Source organism: Rhynchophorus ferrugineus, unplaced genomic scaffold (genome assembly GCF_030347505.1).
Source record: "Rhynchophorus ferrugineus isolate W39M unplaced genomic scaffold, kcgeb_rfMv2 rfM6, whole genome shotgun sequence".
Lineage (NCBI taxonomy): Eukaryota > Metazoa > Arthropoda > Insecta > Coleoptera > Curculionidae > Rhynchophorus > Rhynchophorus ferrugineus.
Genome location: NW_027472585.1, coordinates 3,671,458 through 3,684,665, shown reverse-complemented (window position 1 = coordinate 3,684,665; position 13,208 = coordinate 3,671,458). Strand labels below are relative to the sequence as shown.

Genomic DNA, 13,208 nt, shown 5'->3' with positions numbered 1-13,208 from the left:
TATAGCTAATTAAAAATTAAAACAAAGTTAACAACGTTTTAATTTCAGTAGATAATCAGTAGTTTCATTGTCAATAAATACCTGGTAATAATTATATTGGAGGACAAAAACAACGAACAATAACAAGCAAGCACCATCATCTAACTGATACATCTACACATACTGCTGAACTCGTCAGGATTAAAAATGAAGGAATCATTTATACTTTGCATGGCTTTCATTATATTAAACGTATGTATATATACTGTATTTCATATCAAAACAAACTAATAGTGTCAAAATTGTTAGAATGTTTCAGGTATCTGTGAAAGACCTAATACTATGACGGAAGCGGAGGATGGTTGTTGGACTAAAAAAGTTGAAATCATTGATAGAATCCAATACAGTACAAAGAGCGTCCTTAATTTTGCCAGAAAGAAATTAGGTTTTAGTGTAGAAGAACAAAACACACCTCAAAAGGTATTTATTATAAATTGATTTTTTCTTTAAAACATTGCTAGTATAATGATTAACCTGTGTTATTAAATCCTGCTCTAGAGAAAGTAATAAAATAAATAAAGTCAACATACATCATTTGAAATATATAATTATTAAAAAATTATTGTAAATTAAATTATTTATATGAATAATTTAATTATTTTTTAGTGTGAATACTACCAATGCATATTTAATGACTTAAAAATGGTAAGAATATTAATTTTTAATATACAATATTATCCACATTCAACCACCTTAGCTTAATGGGAATGGTTATCCCAATTATGATCAAATTGTACATTGGATAGATAACAATATTATCTACAATCATGCTAAAGAGATTTATGAAAGATTGAACAGTTGCAATAGAGCCCTCAGTGAAAGCATAAGTATATATAAATTATAAAATAAAAATATTAAATATAAATAAAAAACCCTCCTCATTTATTCCTAGGCAATAATCAATATTTTACTGGAGATCTCAATTCAACTTTGCAAGGTACTGTATTCTTATAAAAATATAGTATTTATAAATTAATACTGATCCGTCAGATAATCCTACGAATGAATTACAATCCACATGTGATACTCTGCAGGAGTTTATGAAATGTCTCAGCATAGTAAATGTATGTGAAATGTGTAACTATTTAAATATCTCTTATTAATATAATTTTTTCAGTGCCAAATTTTCAGGTTCCCTTAAACACTTTAAAAGAACTAAAATTATATGCAACTATTAAGATATATGTCTAATTAACAATATTTTAAACCTTATTCCACAAACCTGTAACATTACAACATATATAATATCTGCTTATGTACTAATTATATTGATTACGATAATGAAAACATAGTTTTCATTCAAATTTCCTTTTGCTCTTTCATGATTATTAGTTATATTGGGCATAGAAAAAAGACAAAGACATAATAAACTTACATATATTCTGTGGATAATTCTTATATTACATTAGCATTCAAATAGATGGATATTGTGAAACAAATATACATAGATTCGGGTATATCCACAGCGTATACCTGAGACACAACTGAATGCAGTCACGTAACCATTTACTGAAAAAAAAAAAAGAAAAATTAATAAAATTACGTAAATAAGATATTATAAAAATGTTAGTTTAATAAAACGCAAACGTTAAATCATAAAACATACAGCAATATAAAATGCAAGTTCAAAAACCAGTAACACTTAATACCTGTACAATATTATTTGCCTCCCTATAATGAAAATAAAGAAATTAAAACAAAGGATAAATCCAAGGAAATAAGAAACATAAAAATAAGCTTAAATTTGTGTATATTTACCTTTTTGGATGCTGCTCCCACTTTGCTCTTCTTTGTACCACGAACTTTCTTCATTCTGTTCTTTCTTTCTTTACGTTGTTTACGAGTTTGTTGTTTTTTCTCGTAAAGTCCATGTCGGGCTAGTCTGTGCTTTGGTTCAAATTTTTTAGCAAAATCCAATGTATCGTATATGAGTGCAAAACCTGTGGATTTGCCGCCTCCAAAATTTGTCCGGAAGCCAAAGACAAAAATTACATCAGGCGTAACCTATAAAATAATTTATATATAAGCAATAGTATATTTATTAAATGCAATACTTACCTTATACATTTTTGCTAGTTTTTCTCGAATGTCAGTTTTTTTTACCGACGGCTGACCTGGATGCAAAACATCTACAACCATTTGTTTTCGACACAACAATCTGTTGGTCATAAATTTCCTGGTTCGAACTGTAGCTGTTCCTTCCGTCTAAAACACAATTTTAGGTTAGTTTAGGCAATAAATTATTTTAACTGAATTATTTAATAAGCAGCAACAAAAATGAATGTTCTCGATAGTACGAACATCACTGTTATATGACCATTTTATAAAATTTTGGTTTTTCTCTAAATAATAAAACTAAACATTGAAATAATAATTGTAAACATTAGCAAAAAAAGAGAATAATCACACTAATACAAAAACTACTTTATCACTAGGTTATTACACCAAAATATCTAGTATAATTAGATAAAATATTTTTAAAATTATTAAAGATGAATAAGAAAAAACACGAATTTACTTCACCTACCATTTTAACTGTGAAGGTTTACTTCCCAAAAGAAATATCGAATGTCAACGAGACGTCACTAAAGAATATTCTTCTTCTTTTATAATAATGTACAAGGTGTACAATTGATCAGGGTGTACAGAAGTTTATAGTGTATACAACATACGAACTACAGATTATATTAATCAAAAGCAACATGAAAATAAGTATATTTTAAAAATATTTTGAGTAATAATGATAATAATGATATCAATAGTAATTCGTTAAACAGCAATGATTTTCTAATAATTATTATAAACTAATATTTTCCAGTAGTTTCCAACAAAATATTAGTGAGCAATATTGTTTGTTTTGTTTATTAATTACCATGTTATTGCTACTAAATCCTGAGCAAACAATTATCTTTCATTCCTTTGAATTATCATATAATAAAGCGATTATTATACACAAAAAAAAATGTATAGAAGACTAAATATTGGTTGCATATATTGTAGAAACGGATATCTAAAAAAGAATAGGTTGAGAGAGAAACAAAGAACCAAATACGAATTTTAAATGATAAAATCAAGAGGTAATATATAAGTATTTGAATGTTTTGTATTTTAGTTCAAATAAAAGCTGTTGCTTGAAAAGTGTCGTTTTGAGTATTCTTTAATTTTTTTTATCTATAAACATTTTCATTTTAACCTTTATTGTGTAAATCAAAAGTTAAATTATTTAAAATGGATAAATGTAAAGATGCAGTTGCTTTTTCAAATGTGATAACTGGTTATGATACTGGAGATGGAAAGGTCTGCAATGGAAACATTTATGATAAACAAATAGCTAGTAGTGAAGAAATCTATGTTGAAGAAACGGACGCTCTTAGCAAGCCAAGGTATTGTCTCATATTAAGTAAAAATATTTTATCATGCAATTCCTTTCTTAAATAATACTATTTTTTGGTATATACTCAATTATTATTGAATTTATTTGTTTGAAGAGTATATATGTATATAAGAGCTTATTTTGAATATCTGCAATGTTCAGTAAATTACTTCTTATGAAAATATCTTATATGTAGGTTGGTTTAAAGAAATATTTTTAACCCTTCTCAAATTAATTATTAATTAGTTAGAATTAATTAATTAGAATATATTAGTTATGGATCAAACATGTAATGCTCTTATAAATAATGAACGTCAGAAGTAGTAAAGTCCTAAGACCTCTCTTTTACAATGGATTTTAATATGTATATAAGAATGTAGTTCTTGCAATTATTATAGGAACAGCACAGTCAGAAGTACAGTACCGAAGGATCCAATCAGCTATAATTTGGCGTATCCACAAAAAGGTATTGCAATCATATTTCACAGTAAGATATGTGATGAAGATACCAGTAAATTACAAGCATGTTTAAAAAATTTGAATTTCGATATTTTTATGTATAAGGATCGAAGCAAAGGTGACATCCAGAAAATTATAGAAAACAGTAAGTTATGTTTTATGCATTTTTTTTAAATTAATGGTTGTTGATTATTATGAGCTTTCAATTTATTGAATGAAACTGTCGTTCTTTGAAATTTAGTATTTCCCTTTTATAATTTTAAATGCATTTTAATTTTGCAGTTTAAAATGCAGTTTATTCTCAATATTAATCTCAGTTCAGTACTTCTGTCAGATTACCATTTGAATGCACACTTGTATCACAATATATTAAATATTATTTGGCAACTGAGAAACAACACAATTTTTATGGACTTATATATACACCGAACAAAAAAAATAAGGCCTAATCTCAAATGTGATCAACAGTCTTATTTTACTATTACATAAATTACATTTTAGACATAATAAATGGTACTTAAATTAGTAAATATATTAGAATGGTCTCATTACTGTGAATGAAGAGATATTTTCAAAGTTTAACCACGTTTTTCTGTCTTGTAACGAAAATATCCAACATTAAGGACCCTCACACCATCAATACAAATTAGAATATCTAATTATACTACAATATTAGCAAAATAATGTATAAATAAGACCTGTACTCGTTTTTAAATTTTTTGGTTTTAGCGGTCATTTAAAATTAGACTGTTTCGAACGCCAATTCTTCTTTCAAATCAATTTTTTTGTAAAAATAACTTTGATTCCAGATAATGTAAATACATAGAATTGTCATAATTCCGCATATAGGTACCGCTGATCAAAATACTTTTTCTTTATTACAGTTGCTCTTCTTATTGCTCAACAATCCCAAAAAGTATAACAAAATGACTACGCAGATACGTATATCTATTATCTAATAACGACAACACCGGTACTAGTATAAGTTTTAAACAATTAAAATAATCAGTCCAAACAAGTAGATTCAAATAAATAATCTTATTTGATAATTCGTTAATAGTAACACCAATTATGTCAATTTCTGTATTTTGTAAACGTTTGGTACATCTGGACAGCCTTAAAATGAGGGTATTTTATTTACTCGATAATAAGAATTACTTGTTTTATATATTTTTATAACCGTGTTCATCACAAATCACCTTTTATATGTTGTACACAAATTTTATTTTATTTTGCTGATAAGTATTGCAAATCTTCAAAAAATATTATACTTATTGCAAAAAATATATTGATTTATATTTATTTATAATTTATATATACTGAAATATATTTTTAAGAAAAATTAAAAGTAGAAACATTGAAAATCAATTACCAAATCTCACAAAGTTAAAATTAAGTACCGATTTTAAAGGTTTATTAAAAATTATATTTAATATATTTTGCGAAAATATAGAAAAATATCCGCAAACATTAAAAGCTGAAGCAGTAAAATACCCGATTATTTCTCAATTTGTTTTGGATAACACTCACCACTTGTATGCAGGTGATGGACAAAATAATATAAACCCCTAATATATATACAATATGTATTTATTAATAAGGTGTTGCTTTTAAAACAGTTGCAATTATTCGTGGAATAGATTCATAGAGTGTCTGAATAGGTTCTAATGGAATGCTGTCCCACTCTTGTACCAATACATCCGCTAATTACTTCAATGATGTAGCAGATGGAAATCTATTCCTCACACTCCGCACTAAAACTCCCCATAACGGTTGGATTGTATTGTGTGCTAGCTAAATCAAGACTGAACATTTTTCCTTGTGTGTATGGACACGTTATCATCTTGAAATATAGCAGTATTAAGCAGCAATATGCTAGTCATAGTAAGAATTTCATCATTGGAATACCACCTTAGTATAGTTTATAAAAATGCAGATGATTTACTGTCAATGGTATTAAATCTTGTCTAATATTTATACTAATGACAAAAGTAAATCAAATAAATATGATAGAAACTTTCAAGTATCAAATTGCCCATAAAAGTCCATCACTTTGCAAGCTCATGGTGTTATTTGATTTATCAAAGTGATCACTTATCTATATGATACTGCAGTAGAAAGATTGATTTCACAAAGAAAGATATCGATTTTCTTGGAGCCCCTTATACTTGAAATTATACATTCTGCCAAGTGTTACATTGCTGTTAGGTAACTACACGTTAATGTAGATAAGCTTATCTTTAACGATTTTCTATGTTTATGTCATTTATTTATATACTTTAATTTTTGATATATTAACACGTTAACCTTAAAATATTACAGAAATTATATTTGATGAATCATACTAAAGTTATCAAAATATAACAGCTGATAATTAGACACTTTCAAGTAGAAATCGATTTATTTGCGAAGATAAGATTGATTTTATGTAGAATAATTTTCAATAAATGTTGAACCTCCTTCAATACACAAGTGGTGCGGGTTTCACAAACAAGGTGGCATTAAATCACATGACCTAAAAGTTTAGAAACCTAGTTTTAATCACTACAATAAGAAAATAAAATATAAACATTTAGTTCGAAAATCATCATCCGTGGCGAGATTTAGTCAAAAATATATTTGCATAAATACAGTAGCGTATTGGCCGAGAAAATCGGCGAAAAAAATTGAACCGACTTCAAAAGATAAAAAGATTCGCGTGTTGATAAAATATTGCTTTTTGAAGGGAAAAATACAGTTGAAGCAAAAACTTGGCTTGATGCCGAGTTTCTGGACACTGCCCCATGCAAATCAACCATCAAGGATTGGTATGCTAAGTTTAAACGTGATGAAATGAGCACCGAAGACGGTCAACACAATGGACGACCAGAAAAGGTTGTTACCAACAAAAACATTTAAAAATCCACAAAATGATGTTGAATGACCGTAAATTGAAATTGAATGAAATAGCAGACACTCTAAAGATATCAGTTGAATGTGTACATCATATCATTCACGAATATTTGGGTATGAGAAAGATCTGTGCAAAGTGGGTGTCGCGCGAGCTCATTTTTGACCAAAAACAACGACGAGTTGATAATTTGGAACAATGTTTGAAGATGATCAAGCGTAATAAACCCGAATTTTTGCTTATGGAACAACGGATGAAACATGGCGCCATCATTTCACGATGAACCCGCTCCAAAGTGTGGGAAAACGCAACAGTCGGATAGCAAGGTTATGGCGTCTGTAGTTTGAGATGCGCATGGAATAATTTTCATTGACTACCTTGAGAAAGGAAGGACCATCAACAGCGGCTATTACATAGTGTTATTGGACCGTTTGAAGGACGAAATCTCCGAAAAACGGCTGCATTTGAAGAAAAAGAAAGTGCTGCTTCACCGAGATAATGCACCGTGTCAAAAATACATGAATTGGGCTTTGAATTGCTTCCTCGTCCACCGTATTCTCCAGATCTGGCCCCCAGCGACTATTTTCTGTTTTCAGATCTCAAAAGAATGCTCGCTGGGAATAAATTTTCGTCGAATGAAGAGGTGATCGCCGAAACCTATAACCTATTTTGAAGCAAGGGACAAACCGTACTACAAAAAAAGTTGGAGGGTCGCTATAATTAGTATATCACCCTTGAAAAGTATTATGTTGAATAAAAAAAAATATTTTGCCAAAAAATGTGTTTTGCTATGGTGGTAGGCTGTGGACTTTTCAATTGATCTGTTATGGAAAAAAAACCGACTCAAAATTATTTTTTAAGAATCACCTGTTAATAAATTAGTCATTCGGCACGGTTACATATTATCATCAGTCATTATTTGGTGTTATAAATATAGATAATCTTGATGGCCCACGTAATAAAAAATAATACAAAATTATAAATTACCAATTTTGTTTATTAGCCAAGTACAGGTTTACAAGTACATCAATAGATTGTTGTGTTTTTAGCCAATATATGATAATATTTTATTTAATACCACGGTATGTCGTTATGTAGCTTAATTATTCCATGTAACTTACCAAAAATAATATCAAATTTCTTCCGGTATATATAAGTGATAACATTTTAAGTTCTACTTTCTATACTTTTTATTACTAAGAATTGACCTGAATTGAATGGATAGTATTTTTCATTTATTTTTTGCTCATTAACTAGTTATTAGTGATTTTCACATCTGTGTGAAGGAAATTAAAGTATTTAATGATTAGAAATTTAGCTTAAAAACTTAAAAGGATTGCATTCAAGATTTCAGATTTCATAATCCCTGGTGGTTTAAAATGTCTCTATTTTACTAAATTAAGACAAGATATTACTGAATAATAGTAAGCCCTGGACTCAAATTTCTCTATGACGAAAAATTAAAAATTCGTCTGCAGTATTTTCTTTTTCTTAGTTCATCTTTTTGACTCCCTATTATTGGGAGTCAATATTTTCGTAAGAATATTAACTCATGTATATATTTTTTAATTATTAATATCAATAAATTACATCTGTTTAATTTTTTCAAAAGTTTATTATCTTCAGAGTCAAAAAACGACTATTCCGAGTACAATTGCATCTTAGTTGTGATATTAACACGTGGCGAAGCTGATATTGACCAACGTCTATGGTCCACATTCACCGCTGATAAATGTCCGACTTTAGCAGGTAAAAATTAATTAATTTTGTGAATATTTTTATATCTATTTTGTCTGTACCTTATTTTTCTATTTATTTTTTTTTCTTCTTAGGGAAACCAAAGATGTTTTTCTTTCAAGCTTATCAAGACGATAATCGCCCTCAAACAGACGGTGGAGATCAGAATACCCCTGACAGGATACCTACACACGCTGATTTTTTAATTGTATATTCTACAGCTAATGGTATTGTTTACATAATGATTATATTGAACATAATACTTTGCTTATAATTAATATTCTTATAATTTTAATCTTTTTGCAAACTGTTACTTTAAAGTCTATTCTAAATCAACAACAATAATCGATATAAACAAGAAAAAAAGGAAAACAACTCTCAAAGACAATATATAAAACATATATATACAATGACGCGCATTTTCAAAGAAGCTATTTTTTAAGAAAGCACCATTATTGAGGAGAAACTAAATACACATAATATTTTATGCAATTTGATTTTCCTTTGCGCTATATATAATCGATAGAATATACTCCTTTATAGCTCAATTGAATATATATATAGTTTGAGTATCAATTTCTTTATATTAAATGATTTACTAATTATATATTATTATTACGTATATTATTACAGGCTGCTATTCTGAGAGAAATACTACCAAAGGTTCTTGGTTCATTCAAGCATTATGTGAAGAATTATCAGAAAATGCATACACACTGGATCTAATGACCATACTAACATTTGTATCAAGAACAGTTGCTGAAAAATATGAGAGTAATGGTCAAAGAAAAAAGCAAATACCATGTGTTATAAGCCAGTTGACCAAGCTCATTAAGTTTCAAAAATCTGATATATAGAATATAGAGAATTCCTTTTTATATAATTTTGAAACAGGTCTTGCAAAAACACAAATCTAACATATAATTATTTGTCGTTAATTTAAAAATATTACATTTAAAATTGTTAAATATATGGCTTTTTGGTAAATATGAGTGGGTGCAATAAAATATTCTTACTACTTTGGGTTATTATCATATGGTGAATCGATAGAACAATGTATATATTTTACAAAATGTTACGATGGATTTTTCCATTGGGTCACTCCTAAGAAAAGTTACCAAGTACAAGCTAGTCCAGTATGATGTATTTAATATAAAATGTTAAAGGCTCTGTAACTTTAATTAATCCGCATCTCACTTATCTTTTAACAATAAAAATGGGTCCTCTGTACAACAATGTTTTAGCTGAATTGTCCAACCTTTATATATTTTTGACCTGATAAAAATATGCCATATCCAATTACTTCAACACAATGTTTATTCAGCATAAAATAAAGAAATTTTTATATATTTATTTACATGGTAATTGCTTACGTTTGTTATAGTTCCTATTCTGTTATTGATTTCTGTAAATATCTCATTTACAAAAATCAAATTCCTAATTTTATTTGAATACATTTATATATATATCCAATTAAAAATAAAACTAATGCTATAAAATATAAAACAGAGCCTTAGTATTGTTTAGTTTAGCAAAATGAATTATAGTATTTTAATTAATAAAAGTGTAGTATAACTACCTATTACAAATCCAGATATATTGTTTATATATTTATATTGTTATTTTCATGACAAATAAAATATTTTCTATAAACTACCTAGTACTTTCATATTAATTTGTATCATACAGCAATTAATTTTTTGCATCTACCACCACATAACTGACTTCACTGAAGTTTAATATACCATAACAAAATAACAAACGAATCAATATAAGCAATGCAATGATTAATCCTATTTATATAAGATATAACCAATTTTATTCAACGTTCCAACTTGGATTCAGAAAAGAAGTTTAATTAGCCCAAAATTTATATGATATAGGCAAAAAATAGGGTATCATAAGGGCAAAAACAGATGTTTTTGTTTGTAACATTACTATATAAAATGTAATAACGATTCCTAAAAAATTGTATATTTGTAAATGATAATAAACAATTTTTAACTAAACTCCTGTAATTGAAAATAACAGTGACTTATATGAATCTATCAGGCAAGCTACTGACTCCTAATGAAAGATTTATAAAGAGCAGTATTTCTTTTGAGGTGATGGACACTGTTATTGTAATTAGACGCAATGTCGCTCAAAAAAAAGTACGTACAATAAAAAACAACCAAATTGTCATTTTTATTAAACTACAGGTAATATTTAACATTATTATGTTTGGTCAAATAATAAATTAATCATTAATAAAGTTATTAATGAGACTATAGTAAATTTATATTTTATTGTACACTAGAATGTATATATGTTTTTTATATTTGAAATCAAAAGCCAAATTTAAATTGAAATGTAAAAAATTATAACTTACTATAGGATCATACATGTCAGAAACATTTATATATATCTGAACGTTATTTCTTAAAGTCACAAAACATTGAAATCTGTATATTTTGTGCTTAATGTAAAGGAAAAATGAATATGCCACCCAATGTTTAATTTAATAACATTCCTAAATTTGCTATTTGATTTTCTATCATATATGTTTAAATAAGGATGTATATACAATCACAACTGTAAAATTCGGCAGATGTCAACTAATAATATCTCACCCTTTCTTTGTTAGCCCTCCATCTTCTTTAACTTTCCGATTTCCAGTACAAAATATTGTACATTCATAGAAAAAATAGAAATTTCACGGTATAGGCGACCTTGGGGAAATGTTTTGTTTAGTTCAATCAACTGTAGCGCTGCGATCGCAAATTGTGATTGGCAGTTTAAATTGCAGGTGCCGCCACTAACATGAAATGTGATTGGTCGATCAAATTGTGTGAAATCAGCATTTTCTATAGGCGTCCATTTTTATGTTTGTTGTTTGTAGGTTATGGTTTTTGTTTAGATCACGAAATTTTCGTTTTGCGTTGTGCATATTTTCTGTTTTACATTAATTATTATGGGGTAATAATATAAAAATTGATGACAATACGTCAGTGTAGTAAAAGATGTAGTGTACCGGGGTAAAATTCTACTACGGAAATTAGACATCGTTTCCCAAAGAATGATCTCGATACTTTCCAAAAATGGGTTGATCAAGTAAATAATAGTAAGATACCTGGATAAACCACAATGCAAATATATCAACGTCATGGTGTTTGTTATGGACATATTAGTGAAAAATTTAGAATTATCCTTCCTTCACGAACAGGTATTTGGGTAAATGCATATCCATCATTGGTTTTATCAGGTACATATAAAATTATCTATCTACTACATGTCTGTTTATATATTGTTTGTTTACAGAAACTCAAAAACTTATGAAGATGTTAGTAGTAATAAAATTCAATTAATCTACCAAGTTGTGCGTATGTTGTCAATGTGATGTCTCTACATAAAGAAGTCTTACAAGAAGGTAATAATTAATATAACTGGATAATTAGTAGTAATAAATACTACTTTTAATTGTAAAATATCCCTAAAATATTTGCAATACTTTAACTTTTTAGAACAATCAGTGTTCAATCATTTTATAGTAGAGGAATTATATATTTAAATTTGATTGCCTTGTTAAGAAAATATTTGTTATGGTGCCATCAATTAAAAATTTAATTGCTACTTTTAGGGGATTTATTAACTTAAAGAAATCTATTTTGTCTAAATTTACAAATAACTACATTTGTTTAACAAATCTTAACCAAGATTGCTTAAAGATTTTTGTTGGATCTATTAGAGGTCATAGAGGTAGAAACAGCATCCTTCCCCTAGTATGTTCGAGAAATTTCTAAAAGGGCTCATCATTTCATTTTTTTCACATCATTCGCCCGGAGCAAATTGTGAAGAAGATGAACATGTAGGCGCTTTAGATAACTTACATTATTTTTTAACTGGAGATGTAGCATCACCAGAGGTTGTAGAATCACCAGTTGAGTCTATATTTTCAGTTCCAGAGAACTTTGCTCTGAGGAAAACAAGAGTGGAACGTTGCACGTTAGTCTATATTTCAGGCTATTTGATAAAACTTCTGAGAAAAAAGACAACGTGCAATATCTGTCTACATTCTACATTAAGTAGTTCCACAGATCAAAAACTCGATACTGATTTTATAGAAGCGATGCAGCCGCGTAGACCCAAATTAACAACTCCATCAAGACTGTTTTACTATACTGTTTGTAGATCTTTAAGCTATCTCTTTTATTTAATACCTAGATTTTGTCATAAAAATAGCATATCTGTTATTCTGAGAGATGTCTTAAAAAAACACATAAATTTTAAACGTTTCAACTGCCCAGTCCATAGCGATTTTGAAGACCACATTTTAAATCTTATTGTCAAATGTTCATTGTATTTTTGGGTTAAACAAGTTAATTCAATATTAACAGGGAAGGACTTAAAGTTTACCTTCAGTATAGCACAAATACAAGATAGAACTCTAATAGATCCTATAAAATTGATGGCACTAAACAAATACGAAAAAGGGAGCAGGCGTTATAGAAGAGTATTTTAATTATTTTGTCTGGAGTATGGGGCTTTTAATTTTTTTTATTTACATTTTTGTAGTTTATTTATTTTTGCTTTTTGCAATTATGTATATTTGTATAGGATTTTATTTTAATAAATTAGTTTTTTAAATTAAATTCGATTTTCATTCAAATATTATTGGCCAGCAAATGTGACGTCATAAAATAGTCACGTGAAATGGCTGACCAATCAAAG

At 28.1% G+C, this 13,208-nt stretch overlaps 3 protein-coding genes across 5 annotated transcripts; 2 read left to right on the top strand and 1 right to left on the bottom strand.

Moving 5' to 3' along the window:
* The first annotated feature begins 71 nt into the window (after positions 1-71).
* LOC143198818 (uncharacterized) lies at positions 72-1,326 on the top strand. Its single transcript, XM_076408327.1, has 7 exons — positions 72-231; positions 289-459; positions 646-684; positions 737-866; positions 932-976; positions 1,030-1,103; positions 1,157-1,326. The coding sequence occupies exons 1-7, from the start codon at positions 187-189 to the stop codon at positions 1,178-1,180; spliced, it is 528 nt and encodes a 175-aa protein (XP_076264442.1). The 5' UTR covers positions 72-186; the 3' UTR covers positions 1,181-1,326.
* Positions 1,327-1,400: 74 nt separating this feature from the next.
* RpS24 (Ribosomal protein S24) lies at positions 1,401-2,695 on the bottom strand. 2 transcript variants are annotated; one of them, XM_076408332.1, is made up of 5 exons: positions 2,567-2,695; positions 2,098-2,244; positions 1,798-2,043; positions 1,689-1,710; positions 1,401-1,548 (listed from the first exon to the last, which is right to left on the bottom strand). In XM_076408332.1, exons 1-4 carry the CDS (start codon positions 2,567-2,569, stop codon positions 1,699-1,701), a joined length of 408 nt encoding a protein of 135 aa, XP_076264447.1. In that variant the 5' UTR covers positions 2,570-2,695; the 3' UTR covers positions 1,401-1,548; positions 1,689-1,698. The 2 variants fall into 2 exon arrangements, with proteins under 2 accessions (XP_076264447.1, XP_076264448.1); XM_076408333.1 differs by lacking the exon at positions 1,689-1,710.
* Positions 2,696-3,138: 443 nt separating this feature from the next.
* Positions 3,139-9,497, top strand: LOC143198814 (caspase-1). Of its 2 annotated transcripts, none has more exons than XM_076408321.1 (5): positions 3,139-3,422; positions 3,811-3,878; positions 8,388-8,510; positions 8,594-8,725; positions 9,132-9,497. In XM_076408321.1, exons 1-5 carry the CDS (start codon positions 3,268-3,270, stop codon positions 9,353-9,355), a joined length of 702 nt encoding a protein of 233 aa, XP_076264436.1. In that variant the 5' UTR covers positions 3,139-3,267; the 3' UTR covers positions 9,356-9,497. The 2 variants fall into 2 exon arrangements, with proteins under 2 accessions (XP_076264436.1, XP_076264435.1); XM_076408320.1 differs by having other exon boundaries at positions 3,140-3,422; positions 3,811-4,016.
* The last annotated feature ends 3,711 nt before the right edge of the window (positions 9,498-13,208 follow it).

What these genes read in the sequence shown, in the direction of transcription:
- RpS24 (XM_076408332.1), bottom strand. An exon ending in AACTAGCAAAAATGTATAAG is followed by an intron (nt 2,044 to 2,097) that starts GTAAGTATTGCA and finishes ATTATTTTATAG; the next exon opens with GTTACGCCTGATGTAATTTT.
- LOC143198814 (XM_076408320.1), top strand. Translation starts at nt 3,268, where the DNA reads ATGGATAAATGTAAAGATGCAGTTGCTTTTTCAAATGTGATAACTGGT. An exon ending in TAAATGTCCGACTTTAGCAG is followed by an intron (nt 8,511 to 8,593) that starts GTAAAAATTAAT and finishes TTTTCTTCTTAG; the next exon opens with GGAAACCAAAGATGTTTTTC. An exon ending in TGTATATTCTACAGCTAATG is followed by an intron (nt 8,726 to 9,131) that starts GTATTGTTTACA and finishes ATATTATTACAG; the next exon opens with GCTGCTATTCTGAGAGAAAT.
- LOC143198818 (XM_076408327.1), top strand. Translation starts at nt 187, where the DNA reads ATGAAGGAATCATTTATACTTTGCATGGCTTTCATTATATTAAAC. An exon ending in TGGCTTTCATTATATTAAAC is followed by an intron (nt 232 to 288) that starts GTATGTATATAT and finishes CAAAATTGTTAG; the next exon opens with AATGTTTCAGGTATCTGTGA. An exon ending in AATGTCTCAGCATAGTAAAT is followed by an intron (nt 1,104 to 1,156) that starts GTATGTGAAATG and finishes TAATTTTTTCAG; the next exon opens with TGCCAAATTTTCAGGTTCCC.